Source organism: Heloderma suspectum, chromosome 14, assembly GCF_057233095.1.
Source record: "Heloderma suspectum isolate Gila_16-S chromosome 14, 16-S_ref, whole genome shotgun sequence".
In the NCBI taxonomy this organism is placed as follows: Eukaryota; Metazoa; Chordata; class Lepidosauria; order Squamata; family Helodermatidae; genus Heloderma; species Heloderma suspectum.
The window spans coordinates 25,123,916-25,137,010 of NC_139471.1; the positions used below are offsets into that span (position 1 = coordinate 25,123,916).

General features: G+C 46.0%; 1 protein-coding gene across 1 annotated transcript in view; it reads left to right on the plus strand.

Annotated features, from left to right (window-relative positions):
• Positions 1 to 9,079: 9,079 nt before the first annotated feature.
• LOC146335853 (uncharacterized) overlaps positions 9,080 to 13,095 on the plus strand; it is a 45,619-nt gene continuing 41,603 nt past the window's right edge. The window contains exons 1-4 of the mRNA XM_084820781.1: positions 9,080 to 9,161; positions 10,593 to 10,744; positions 11,142 to 11,275; positions 11,588 to 11,712. Of these exons, the coding sequence (XP_084676907.1) occupies positions 9,080 to 9,161; positions 10,593 to 10,744; positions 11,142 to 11,275; positions 11,588 to 11,712 (493 nt within the window). The remainder of the gene's footprint in view (positions 9,162 to 10,592; positions 10,745 to 11,141; positions 11,276 to 11,587; positions 11,713 to 13,095) is intronic.

Consider the following 13,095-nt stretch of genomic DNA (forward strand, 5'->3'; position numbering starts at 1 on the left):
AGCCTAAAATCCTGCATTTAAAACATGGCTTTCTGCTTCCGTTTTAAATGCAAGATCACCACGGACTCCCTTTACACGCGCTTCCTCCCCCCCTCCTTTTCCCCGTATCTGAGTCTTCCATTATCTTTCATTGATCTCGCTCCTCTTCTTGCCGCTTTAAGCCTTTTCAAGGAGGGAACTGAAGCGGAACACAACGGGGTAATTTGATAGCTCATTATCTGCGATCTATTTAAAAACGGATCAAGGGGCATGTCATGCAGGAGGGTCACGACGTCATGTAAAGAGCCTGCAAACTTCTGTGAAGGAGCAATCTCAATCACAGGATAAAAGCTGTGTGATGAAGCCCTACATCTAATCTGCAGCTGGACTTGGTAATGGATTTCATTGTCCTATTGACCTGGAATTCGGCCTTACATATCGGCTTATGCAAGGACCAGTTCCAAGATCTTTTATTCAGATCTTTTATTGAATGGGGCATTTCTACACCAGCCTAAATCCTGCATTTAAAACGGGGCTTTCTGCTTACGTTTTAAACGCGGGATCACAACGGACTCCCTTTACACACGCTTCCCTTTCCCCCTCCTTCTCCCCCATAGCCGAGTCTTCCATTCTCTTTCATTGATCTTGCTCCTTTCCTTGCCGCTTTAACCCTTTTGACAGAGGGAAATGAAGCGGAACACAACAGGATAATTTGATAGCTCTTTATCTGCGATCTATTTAAAAACGGAACAAAGGGCATTTAGTGCAGGAGACGCCTTGGATGATCACAGCATCATGTAAAGAGACTGCAAACTTTCATGAAGGAGCCATTACAGTCACAGGATAAAAGCTCCATGTGAAGGAGCCCATTGACTGCTTCCAGGCTAGCATTTATTGTGGAATTGCCATGGCTTATTCACCCACATTTTACAGGGATCCCCACATGATGTCATCATCCATTTGTAATCTTCCCATATTTTCCCAGTGTTGCTTCTATCTTTTTTCTTACTGCAGAGCGTCCTTCCAGACAGAAGGCTCCTAGCATGAATACATCATTGTTCTTCCACACTTTCAGGGATATTGGCATTAACGAGGTACAGCTTAAACCTCTTTTATGCAAGTGGCATTTCATTATTATTTTCAGTTTAAAAAAATAGCCAGAAAGGTGTTTTAATGCTACTTTAAAAAGTCAATTTAAAAAAAAATGGTGCACATTCCAAAGGGTATAGTGAACGTGTGCTGAGCTGCAGTGGGTTCAGCTACATGGTAAGTTAGCTACGTCGTAGCTACCCACATCGCAGTCACACCCTTTAAAGATGGAATAGTAGTGAAGATGGTGTGGATAGAATATAATGGGATGTACAAACAGAAAATGCACAGTACCCCACCCCTGCTATAGTGTGAAAGGTCAGTTTCAATTCTGCTTGTAACTCACAGCAGAAGAACAATGATTTGTTCTTCTGATTTGCACCTTGAAAACAATGCAGTGATTCCTCAAAGCCAACATGTATTTGTCAAGAACAAATCCTGCCAGACGAATCTGATCTCATTTTTTGATCAGGGAACCTCCCTTGTGGACCGTGGGAATGCTGTAGAAATAATATACCCCGACTTCAGCTTTCGACAAAGTGCCCCACGATATCCTGATGAGCAAACTAGCTCAAAGTGGGCTAGATGAAACAACGATCCGGTGGATCCACAATGGGCTACAGGATCAGATTCAAAGAGCGCTTATTAATGGGATCAAACTGGGGAGAGGTAACGAGCAGGGTACCACAGGGCTCAGACTTGGGCCCAGTGCTCTTCAACATTTTTATGAATGACTTGGAGGAGGAGGTGCAGGGAATGCTGATCAAATTTGCAGATGACACAGAATTGGGCGGGATAGCTAATACTTTGGAAGACAGAAACAAAATTCAAAGTGATCTGGATAGACTGGAGCGCTGGGCAGAAAACAACAGAATGACATTTAATAGGGATCAATGCCAAGTTCTGCACCTAGGAAAAAGAAACCAAATGCACAGTTACAAAGTGGGGGATACGTGGCTCAACAACACTACAAGTGAGAAGGATCTTGGCATTGTTGTCGATCACCAGCTGAATATGAGCCAGCAATGTGATGTGGCTGCAAAAAAGGCAAATGCTCTTTTGGGCTGCATTCATAGAAGCATAGCTTCCAAATACCGGGAAGTACTAGTTCCCCTCTACTCAGCACTGGTTAGGCCTCATCTGGAGTACTGCGTCCAGTTCTGGGCACCACATTTTAAGAAGGATGCAGACAAACTGGAGAGGGTTCAGAGGAGGGCAACAAAGATGATCAGGGGACTGGACACAAAGCCCTATGAAGAGAGACTGAACAAACTGGGGATGTTTAGCCTTGAGAAGAGAAGACTGAGGGGAGATAGGATAGCGCTCTTCAAGAACTTGAAAGGTTGTCCCAGAAAGGAAGGCCAGGATTTCTTCTCGATCATCCCAGAGTGCAGGACACAGAATATTGGGCTCAAGTGACAGGAAGCCAGATTCCGGCTGAACATCAGGAAAAACTTCCCAACTGTTAGAGCAATACGACAATGGAACCCATTCCCTAGGGAGGCGGTGGGCTCTCCCACACTGGAGGCCTTCAAGACGAGGCTGGACAGCCATCTGTCAGGGATGCTCTGACTTGGATTCCTGCATTGAGCAGGGGGCTGGACTCGATGGCCTTGTAGGCCCCTTCCAACCCTACTATTCTATGATTCTATGATTTACTAGTAGTAGGAGCTGTCTGTCCGGAAACCATCTTTGGAGGGAGTGGTGGCCAGGTGGCTGTGTGGGATATCATTTTTGTATAAACTGGTGTTTGTTTCACCTATTTTGGAAGCCAATAGCTTGTTTTGCTGCCTGAAGTGATCACAAAAGTTGCCTTTTTTCCCTTAGTGCACCAAATTGTGCATATCCTTTTATGTGCTGCTAATTTGGGGGTGTGGGGGACAGATGTGCAAAAGATGAAAAATAAAGAGGGAATGAGATCAATCTTGTAATATTTTGGGAAATGTGAGGATGTGTCAAATCAGAAAAAAAGAAAACTAAGAGTGCAATCCTAGGCATGTTCAGACACGGAAAAGCCTTACAACTCCCAACATTCCCCAGCCAGCCATACTGGGACTAGTAGGACTTTTTCCTTCTAAACATGCATAGGATCGCACCCTGGATTTGAAAAATGTATCAGTGAAGCCTGATAAATAGGTGGGCATCTGGATCCTTCCTTATAGTTTGAAGAGAAATTTTTTGATGAACCACAGGAGGAGTTGGTTTCATGTGGGGCTGGGGCTGTATTATAAAATCTGATTTTAGAAACTCTGGCAGTCAAATTACGTAGCAAAGGACTAGAAAGGAAAATGTTTTATTTAACTGTGTTTCGTACTTTCATCATGTTATTCCTCTTCATTTTATTGTAATTTCAATACGGGGAAAGTTAAAATAACGAATTCAGCCCATCCCAGGATGTTTGAAGGACACTCATCCAATCAAGTAGCATGTGACATATATAATCACCAAAAATGTTCCACCATGTTTTGCTTTTGTGGATGCATCACTACCTTATGTGTTGAATCATACAATTTCCATTCAGGATGTCTTGATTCATTTTTAATTAAAAACACATGCATGTTTTTGTAAATGTGAATTGTGCCTGGTTTCAATACTCTATTTTCTTTATTTCCTTTGCAAAGGGCTCTCTGGGCAGCTTACAACATAAAATCAAACAAGTTTAAAAATTAATTGACAGTCATATTAAAAAGTAATAATAAAATATACTAAAACCTAAAACTAAGGTAGTAGAGAATAAATAAAAAGTGCTGAAGCAGAATAGCTAGAAGCTAGAGCAGTTTGAGAAGAAGTGGGGGGAGGAGAAGAAAGTTCATCATCTGGCACTGAAAAAATAACGGGCAAAAAATAACACCAGGCAAACCTCTCTGGAGAAGGCATTGCAACATTGGGGCCTACTAAAAAGGCCCTTTTCCACATAGGCCCTTTTCCACTGCACCCCATCTGGCAGGGGCACCCAGAGAAGGGAGAAGAAGATCACCCAGAGAAGAAGATCTCAAGGTCCAGGTAGATCAGAACTCTGAACTGGGCCCAGAAGCAGGCTGGAAGCCAGCAGAGACGATTAAATATGGCATAATGTGTTTGTAGCGCCCGTCCCAGTTAGCAATTTCTCACCCCTATTCTGAACTAACGGAAGTTTCTGGACCCTTTCCAAAGACTGCCCCACGTACAACACATTGCAGCAATCCAAACAGAAGGTTACCAGGCATAGATGTCTGAAGCAACGCTATCTGTGCCCTTGGGGGGTTACAGCTGTTGTATCACTACCAGGTAGCTTAAGCTGGTCCGAGGTGCCCTGAACCACCAAGGCCACGTGCGCCTCTAGTGACAAAGGCGGATCAGTTACTATGGACCTGGACCTAATAAGTGCTTGCCTATCTTAAACAAGAATATAGGCACACTGATATGAAAATGGGGTTCACGGTATGGTGATGAAGACGCCAAAAGTACACATTATTTGTGGAAGTAGCGGGAAGGAGAAAATTGTGGCATATACTGAAAAAGCAGTGAAGAAATGTTAATTTAAAGATCTACATTGCCCTTCAAATCAGAATGTGTAGAAGATTTTGCATAGTTGGCACTTAACGGTGACAGCACCTGGCATCCGCAGGCACTGCCCACTGGGTCCTTTGTCTGCAGCCTTATAGTAGCTGCCACTGGGAACCCACCGACCATTCTGAGTTCCCCACAATGTCCTGGAGCATCTGATGTGGCATTACTCCAGAGCAGTGGTGCACCTTGGCAATTGTAGCCTCTTTCAGCCCGAGGGCCGAATTCCATTTTGTATAGGTTCTTGGGGGCCACATTCCAGGGGTGGGCAAACGGGGCGGGGCCAAAAATGCCAGCATATTTTTGCTCACAGCCCTTCCTGCCAGCAGCACAGCCTTGGGAGAGGCATCGCAACCTTTCAGAATGGGGAAAGACTGCACAAGAGCCAGGACGCCACCACACAAATTGGTGGCTGGGGGAAAACGGTGGGGTCCACGGGAAGGGACAGGGCCATCTGGGAAACCCCAGAGGGCTGGACTGGAACCCCAGGAAGGCCTAATTTGGCCTTGGAGCAGGAGCTGCTGTACCCTGCTCCAGAGCATTGCAGAAAATATTAAATGGTGGGCAGTCTCCCAGACCCATCTGTGGCCCCCAGATAAGCCAACAGAAGGGCTGTCAACCTCTGCCTCCTTGCATGAAGGCTGAAAGGATTCTCCCTGGACTTGGCCAGAGAGCGGGAAAGTGGCTTTGTGTTTTGAGCTGACTGGAGGAGGCTGCTAAGAGAAGGTTCTAACTGACAAAAGCAGCAGAGGTTTGAAGGCGATGCTACCGGCGCTTACCGCCTGCAGAATCCCCTGGCTCACAGCATGTTCAGGGGTTCGTGAGTCCAGGTTTTGCCTTGGGCTGGATTTGTCTGGGCAAAGAGGCAGGACTTGTATAAATCAAGAGGCGGCGCAGCTGAAAGGCTACTTGAGACGAAGATCCTCTCTGAACCAGAAGCTCTGCCTGCTAACCCAAGATAGAGGGGAGCATGATGTGTGTGCATTTATTACGTCTGCATGTGCTTCGACGCACCCTAAGCTTTATTAGAATTACTCCTAGTCCCGTGCTGAGTTCTGACACCTAAAGCAGGTTCAAAGACTTAGCCAACATAGCAAAAGTATCATAGGATTATTGGCTCGTTTCAGGATTAAGAAACATCAGCTTTTGGTCTCACTTTTGCTGTTGGGCTAGGAACGGTGCCATCTTTAGTTATAAAGTCAAGACTATTAAGACTGTTATTACAGAGTTGCTTAAAGCAGCTTTTGTCGTTCACGCCCTTCTTGATGTAAGCTGGTTTTAAACCCATCCAAATAGGTCGATACAGCCATTGTTAGCTGTTTTTTCTGGATCGTACATCCCCCCCCCCCCCCAAGAGCCTTATTGTTGGAGCAAAAAGTAGCCATTCACTTGCAGGAAATGTCCCAAAATGCAGCGTTTGTCAAATAGGTGAGGCACCAACTTCTCTGAGGAAAACAACAACAACAAGATCTCAGTAGTCAGATTGTATGCAGAGTCCCAAATAGGGGCAATTTCCACCATCACATCTTCATCCTCGAAAAAGCCTCACCTGAGGATTTTTGCTTACTGTAAATGCACAGAGTCCCTGTCCCATTTGTTTTTAAAGTGACAGTTCCCAGGATTTTGTCTGGTGGGGCTCTTTAATAGTTGCATTATGGCATGATTTACCCCTTTTTGTTTTTTAAATGCTAGCATCTCAGTCTGAGTGTCTTTGACCATGGGCAGGGTACCTTTCCTCTAAGCAGCACAAACATCTGTTTAAAAGCCATCTTATGGGAGGAAATAATGGAAACACTGGTGGCACATCGTTATTTTCGTCTTGATGTCCTCTTTTGGCAACTGGCTAAGGAAATGAAATTCTGGCCAGGCCCGTCCAATTTGGGCCTGTTAGCACCACCCCAATCTTGACAGAGAGAAATTCAACATATCCCCAGGTAATGCAGGAAAACCTATCTGTGGATTCCCTCCAGTGCATGCAGCTGGTTAGAGGCCTAGGAGGCCTGCCACAAAAGCGTAGCCATTCTGCTCCAAGCAGAAGGCCCAGGCATAGCCTTGGCCTAACCAGGTTTTCTAGTTTTTCACCAGTTTGGCTGTGCTTCTTGGATTTTTGGAGTGCCTACATCCAATGTATTTCCAATGGCCTATTTCTTATGTTAATTTAAAAACAAACAAATGGTAGTAGCTAAGCACAGGCCTCAGTTAGGCCTAGAGAGGCCTACTGGCAGATTAGTTAAAAACAAAGCCTGTTTGGAGTTATCGGTTGCCCCAAATTGGGAAGTGTTTAGGGGGATCTGTGTTCCGAATGTGACTATTGTCATATACGCAAGATCACCCCCTTAACATCTAGAATAACTACTTCCACCAGTTTCATACACACAACCATGAATGTGGATTAGAAACTCTGCTTCATGCATAAGAAGACTTTGAAAATGTGTGTGTGGGGGGGAAATGTCAGCCAATTCACCACCCTGACTATGCAGGGCTTTAAGGGGAGAAATCAAGGCCAAGTCTTGCAAACATGTTTTAGTCTTATTTTCTTGCTGTATTTACTAATTTGGGGTGGGGTCTCCTTAGCACTCAAAAGAAGTAACTTCACAGGAAAATAAACCCTCTGAGTCACCTAAGGTAGTGAGGTAATGAAGCACTTTGTGGAGCATTGAGGTTTTCTACCTCAGCATCTCTCACACAATCATCTTTGGGACCTTTTTTCCATTTCAAAGGGAATTATTCATTTATCTGCAGGGTGGTAGGAGTGTGCATTGAATATTGATCCAACAGACCACAAGGAAAAGGACAATTATATTCACACTTGTCACTAAAATTGCCATTACGCCTTTCTCTGGCTGTGTGCATCAAGTGATGACTTGAAGCTCAGCCCATGCAGTTGCATTTGGATCTCTCCCCACAGCTGTCTGTTTTTTAGATCACGCTGAAAATGCAGACCGGAAAGCAGCCAGTGAATGTATCTTCTTGGTAATGAGGGCTTGAAATTCCTACACAGATGTGGGAAATGCAAACACACATATGCACACACAAACCCCACTTTAAGCAACATTTCTTTTGAAACAGTCTGTACCACTCAAGTGAATGTGTGAAAGAACTTGTCCACTTTGTAGAGTTTATTTAGTGGCTGGGCCCATGATACAGAAAGATCAGAAAGATTTTGTGTCTCTCTGTATTAAACGTAAATCTAGAAGATTGAACATTTGGCCACTGCAGCATCATGGCTTAAAAACATACAGTTGTGGGGAGCGATCCAAATGCAATTGCATGGGCTGAGCTTCAATCTACTCTTGGCCCGTTGACACATGATAGGCATTACTTTGGTTCTGGCCCTGTGGACACGTACCCAGATGTAAACACCCAATGAACACAATGGGGCTTATTTTTGACTACATGAGGATAGGATTGCAGTGAGTGATGTGCATCCTTTTATGATAGGCATGCAGGCCAAAGTGTCAACTAACTCCACTGAGGTGGTGTGAACAGATATAAGAGTGTTATATCTGTGATAGCAACTCCAGACATAAAAGTCATCACTTGATGCTAGAGTAATCTAGTCAAGAGCATGCGTGCATGAGCTAGTGCGCAGTGTCCATGTGCCCTAGATTTCAAGCTGGATTAATGTGTCATAGAACTGAAGGATGTGAGTCTAGATGGGGCTGGTTTCTCAGAAGCTTGGGCAAGGGGTTTGTCATCTCCCCCAGAGGTAGGGGAATCAGGAGTTACATTGCTCAAGGGACGGACTGTAACTCTGTGGTAGAGCCCATAGTTTGCATGCAGAAGGTCCCACATTAGGTCCTTGCTCCTCCTCCACAGGCATCTTGAAGTATAAATTTGAGGGAAGGGGGCTGTCTTATTACTGACCTTTGTAAGCCATGCTGGGATCCTTTGCCCAACCCCAAAAATGAATGAATGCATGAATAAACTGCCCACAGAGCTTCAGCTATTGGGTGGTATAGAGATAGATAGATAGATAGATAGATAGATAGATAGATAGATAGATAGATAGATAGATGATAGATACCGTACACCTTTGGCTGAGGCCAGAGCCCCCAACCACCCCTGTTCATCAACAGTACACGGGGTGAAGATTGTGAGGCGAGTTTGGGTCACACCGCTCACAGAGGATGCTGCTGGAGCATACCACTCAACTTGCACTATGCAGCCATCAAGATACGTGTACCAAGAAGTGTGGCTCAGGAACCCTGGTGACAGATCAGGTGCTGTGGTGTGACAATAATATATTGAGTTGGGCCTCCAGCTCAAAAATTGCTCTTTTTATGGAGTCTAGATACTCCAAAGTTGGCACATTATCAAGTAAAACGGTAGCATTGCATTGAGAACATGGGGGCTGGTATGTAGCCTGTTTCTTGACTATGCTGGAGATGTTTCCACAGTCTAGAGATTTCATATCTCAGAGACTGAAAAAAACTAACGAAGCTGTTCCTCTGATTCCAGGGTCATGGGGTCAGCTGTTATGAGTGGAGCAGCGTTGCACCAGAAGATAGTCCAAGTGGCCCTGGGATTGATCTTGGCAAATTCTGGTAAGAAACTGAAGGAAACCAAGATAGTAAAAAGCAAGGAAAAGCACATAGAAAATAACTGTACCCTATGCTCTTGAAATACTCCAATTTATTTCCTTTTAATTAATATTGAATATATTCAAGGAACCAGACCTGTCTCCTCCACATGCTACTGCGAAATGGTGGCAAATCAAAACAATAGTGGGAAAAGGGAGGGCACCACCCCTTGACTGAGGTCACATGACAACAATGCAGTAAAACTACTCTGCAAAAATGCGGCGTTTACAGAGGGAAGCAGTGGTGTTGCTGCAGATTGGTGATGACATCATGTGTCACAAACGACCTCAAACTGCTTCCCCTCCACACTAAATCACATGTGAAGATTGGCCCCAGACTTGATCCTTGCTGTGAAGCTTGGCCCCTCTCCTAAGCCTCTTGTGTCCTTCTACGGAACTCTAAAATAACACTCCTGCAAAAAGGTACCAGTCACTATTTCATGTTCCTGGTGATTATTTATTTACACAGAATCTGCTGCTTCATCTAAGATGGTTGTCTGCTGCATGTACGGAATGCTGGACCAGAGAGACCTTTGGTCTGACTCAGCTCCAGCCTCTTCTTACGTTCTTATGTCATGCCAACCTTCCTCTGCTTAGCCTGGCCAGGTCTCATATGCTTCCTGGCCATTGCACCACACCCTCTGTCTTCATTGCTTTCTAAGCATTGTTTCTAATGCTGGCATTACTACAGTCTTCCCCAATATGCCTTCCCAGCACAGGCAGGATGCTGGCTGGGAATGATGGGAGTTCCAGTCCAACACATCTGGAGCGCACCTGATTGGGAAAGGCTGCATTGCACCATTCCACTCATGCCCCCATTCACCATAGACAGCATTCTAATGTCTTCTACCAATTTATTTTATCAGTAGCCAAAGTGACTTCACAATCCAGTCTCAAGGCCCCCGTCCTTTGTTCTCTGCTTACTCCAGCTAATATGATGGGTGCAATTGTACAGATCCTGGATTATTTTATGTGGGTGGGAGGGGATTAAAATTCTGAAAGGTGAGTGTATGTTTGCACAGAGAAAACTAAAGGTTAGTACTGGGTGTCAGAACCACATTTTCTGGAGCTGATGGTGATACAAAGCAAAGAGAGAGGTGAAGGTGGTCTCTTGCCAACAACAGCAGATCTTCTAGGTGCCTAAGCAAGCCAGCCCAGACAGAGCTCAGGGAGTATCACTGAACATGCTCTGGCATCTTGGTGCATGCTCTGGTGTCCCTGTTGTTCCCTCCTTTGGCCACGCCTTGGAGGAGGCACAGAGCTTGAACCCTCGCCTAAGATCTGCCAAGTCGCCAGTTCGAGAACTGCTATGGGTTTGAGATCTGACAGCAAGGGACAACGCTGAAAAGAAAGACAAGGCGAGACTGCAATAACCCCTTATTCACTCTCTGTCCAGCGCTAGGGGTGTGCCCTCCACGGTGGATTCTGTACAGGGAGGAGCTGTGTCTCTACCTCCCGACTCGCCCTGCTCTGTCTTGGAGCGAGGCCAGAGTCTTCTGTCAGGACCTAAAAGCAGAGCTGGTTGTCATCAAGGATCACAACAAGCAGGTAAGAGATGACTTTGGCAACGTGCAGCCTGAGAATATTTTAGCACAGGGGGAAGGCAAGGGGAGAAAGCCAGGGCATCCATCTAGAGGCTTGTCAGACCAGGGCCTGTTTTGTGGCAGGGCTTGGTCATGAACAGGCTGGAGGCCAGGTAACGGACCAGGCAAAAAGGGCCAGAGGGCCAGGAGGTGTTGCCACAGTCAGGCTGGAGGCAGGGTGGCCCTGTGCCCTCCTTTACAGAGGACAGTTCCAGGTAGGCAAAATCCTATCCTTAGTCCACCCTGGTCCTGGCTCAGGCCTTGGAGTCCCTGGCAGTGACTTTGGGAAATACTCTTGGCAGCAGGCTGGAGAGAGTGGTGCTGCCTGTCTTTACATTGCCTTTGGATATGGTTTGGCACAGATGTTTTTGACGGACCTCACAGATGGTGCCAGAGGACGGGTCTCCTCGCACTACTGGATAGGGTTGGCATGGCAAGAGGCAAAGACTCAGCTGACCTGGGTGGATGGTACTCCAATCTCTCAGAGCTGGTACAGGTAAGGGAGTCTTGTAAGGCTTGGGGGACAGAGTGCTCACTTTGCATGCAAAAGCCTGCAGGACCAAAGCCTGGATTCTCCACTCTTGCTGGCCAGGCTATGGCTGCTTCGAGCGCTTACTGGGTGAAACACATGCTTGTGCCTACCTCCCACCACTCCTTGCTCCAAGATGGGGCCAGCCTCCCAGAGTGGCCAAGGAAGGGGTCATGAACTCATTCTTGAATAACAGGTTTTTTCTCCAGTTCACCTATTTATTTATTTATTTATTTATTGCATTTATACCCCGCCTTTTGAGTCCTTCTGTTTTACCAGTAACTGGCTCCAAGGCCACCCCAAGAAGGAGCATTGTGTGCAGCTAGTGAGCATCTACACTGGCCAATGGAGAGACTGGGACTGCAGTGCCAACAACTCCTTCATCTGTGAGGTGCCGGTAAAAGGTACGGGGGAAGAACCTCCAGTGAGCACAAACAGGGCCCTCCCAACATGCCGTAATGGCCCCAGGAGTGTAACCAAGTCACCTGTAGTTTTAGAGGGGCCTAGAGATCCATAATGTTTGGCTTAAGTTCATTATTGGTGCAATTTCCTTGCTAGTGGGCCTCTGAGCATGTGAGATGAGTCAAAGGGCGATAGCGTGGCCTCAGCACATTCCATGCTAATGAAGGCTAGTATCTCATCAGGGCCTAGGATGTGCCTGAGAAGTGAGGCTATGTTTATGCCGAGTTACAGGTGGCTGTGCTGGGAAAATTCTGATTGTTTCCCCTCTGACATGGGGCTGTTAGCCTATGCTAGGAAAGTTGCAGATGAACGCTAATTAACGCTTGCTTCTGTCATACTGCCTCAGTGCTGACATGTATGGTACAAAACCCATTTTACCCCATGGTTGTGTGTTCAGAGAAGCTGTCTGACTGGGTACGCCTATGTGCTGTAAGTACTCCATAAAGGCTCCTTGTAAGCAAACCTGGATCTGGCTTGCCATTATCTCGGCACCTCCAAACCTTAGCAGCCTACAGCTGGGGCATATACATGCCCCTGCCACCAACCTCAAAATCTAGGAGGAGGCAGGTTACATAATGGGGAAAGTTGTAAAAACACACACACACACACACACACGAAACAGAAGGATACGGAGAGTATACAAGGTTCAAGGGAATTCATACAAGGTGAATTAGGGGTATATGCAAAATTGAATTTACAAAGAGGACCCGGAAAAACTGTCCTGGATCAAGCCATCCTGTTTCCCCCAACCAGGGGCCTTGGGAAGCCCACAAGAAGGACACAAAGGCAATAGCCTCCTCCTACGGCTGTTCCCCAGTGACTGGTGCTCTGAGGTAGACTGCCTCTCTACATGAAAGGTCCATCTAGAGATGGTACGGTGTTGTGGGGGGGGGGGGACTTCACAACAATGGAATGAGAAGTGTGTTGGAGTATTATCCGAATTTTCATGGAATCAGCTTTGGTCCATCAGGGACACACGAAGCAAGAAAAACTGCATGTACTGTGCTTTAAAATCCAGTTTTCACGGGTCACACAACACTTGAAAGGACCAGTGCTTCTGGGTTGGGTGGAGGAAGCAGAACTGAATGTCATGACCTGAAAACAAAAAAGGACACATATAGGAAGTGGAAAGAAGGCCAAGCAACAATGGAAGCGTACAGACAGGTAGCACAGAACTGCAGGGATGGCATCAGGAAGGCTAAAGCTGAGAGCGAGCTGAGGTTAGCAAGGGATGCTAAAAGCAACACAAAGGCTTTATTCAGCTACGTGCATAGTAAAAGACAGAGGAAAGAAATGGTTGTTCAGCTATTAAATAAGGATGGCAA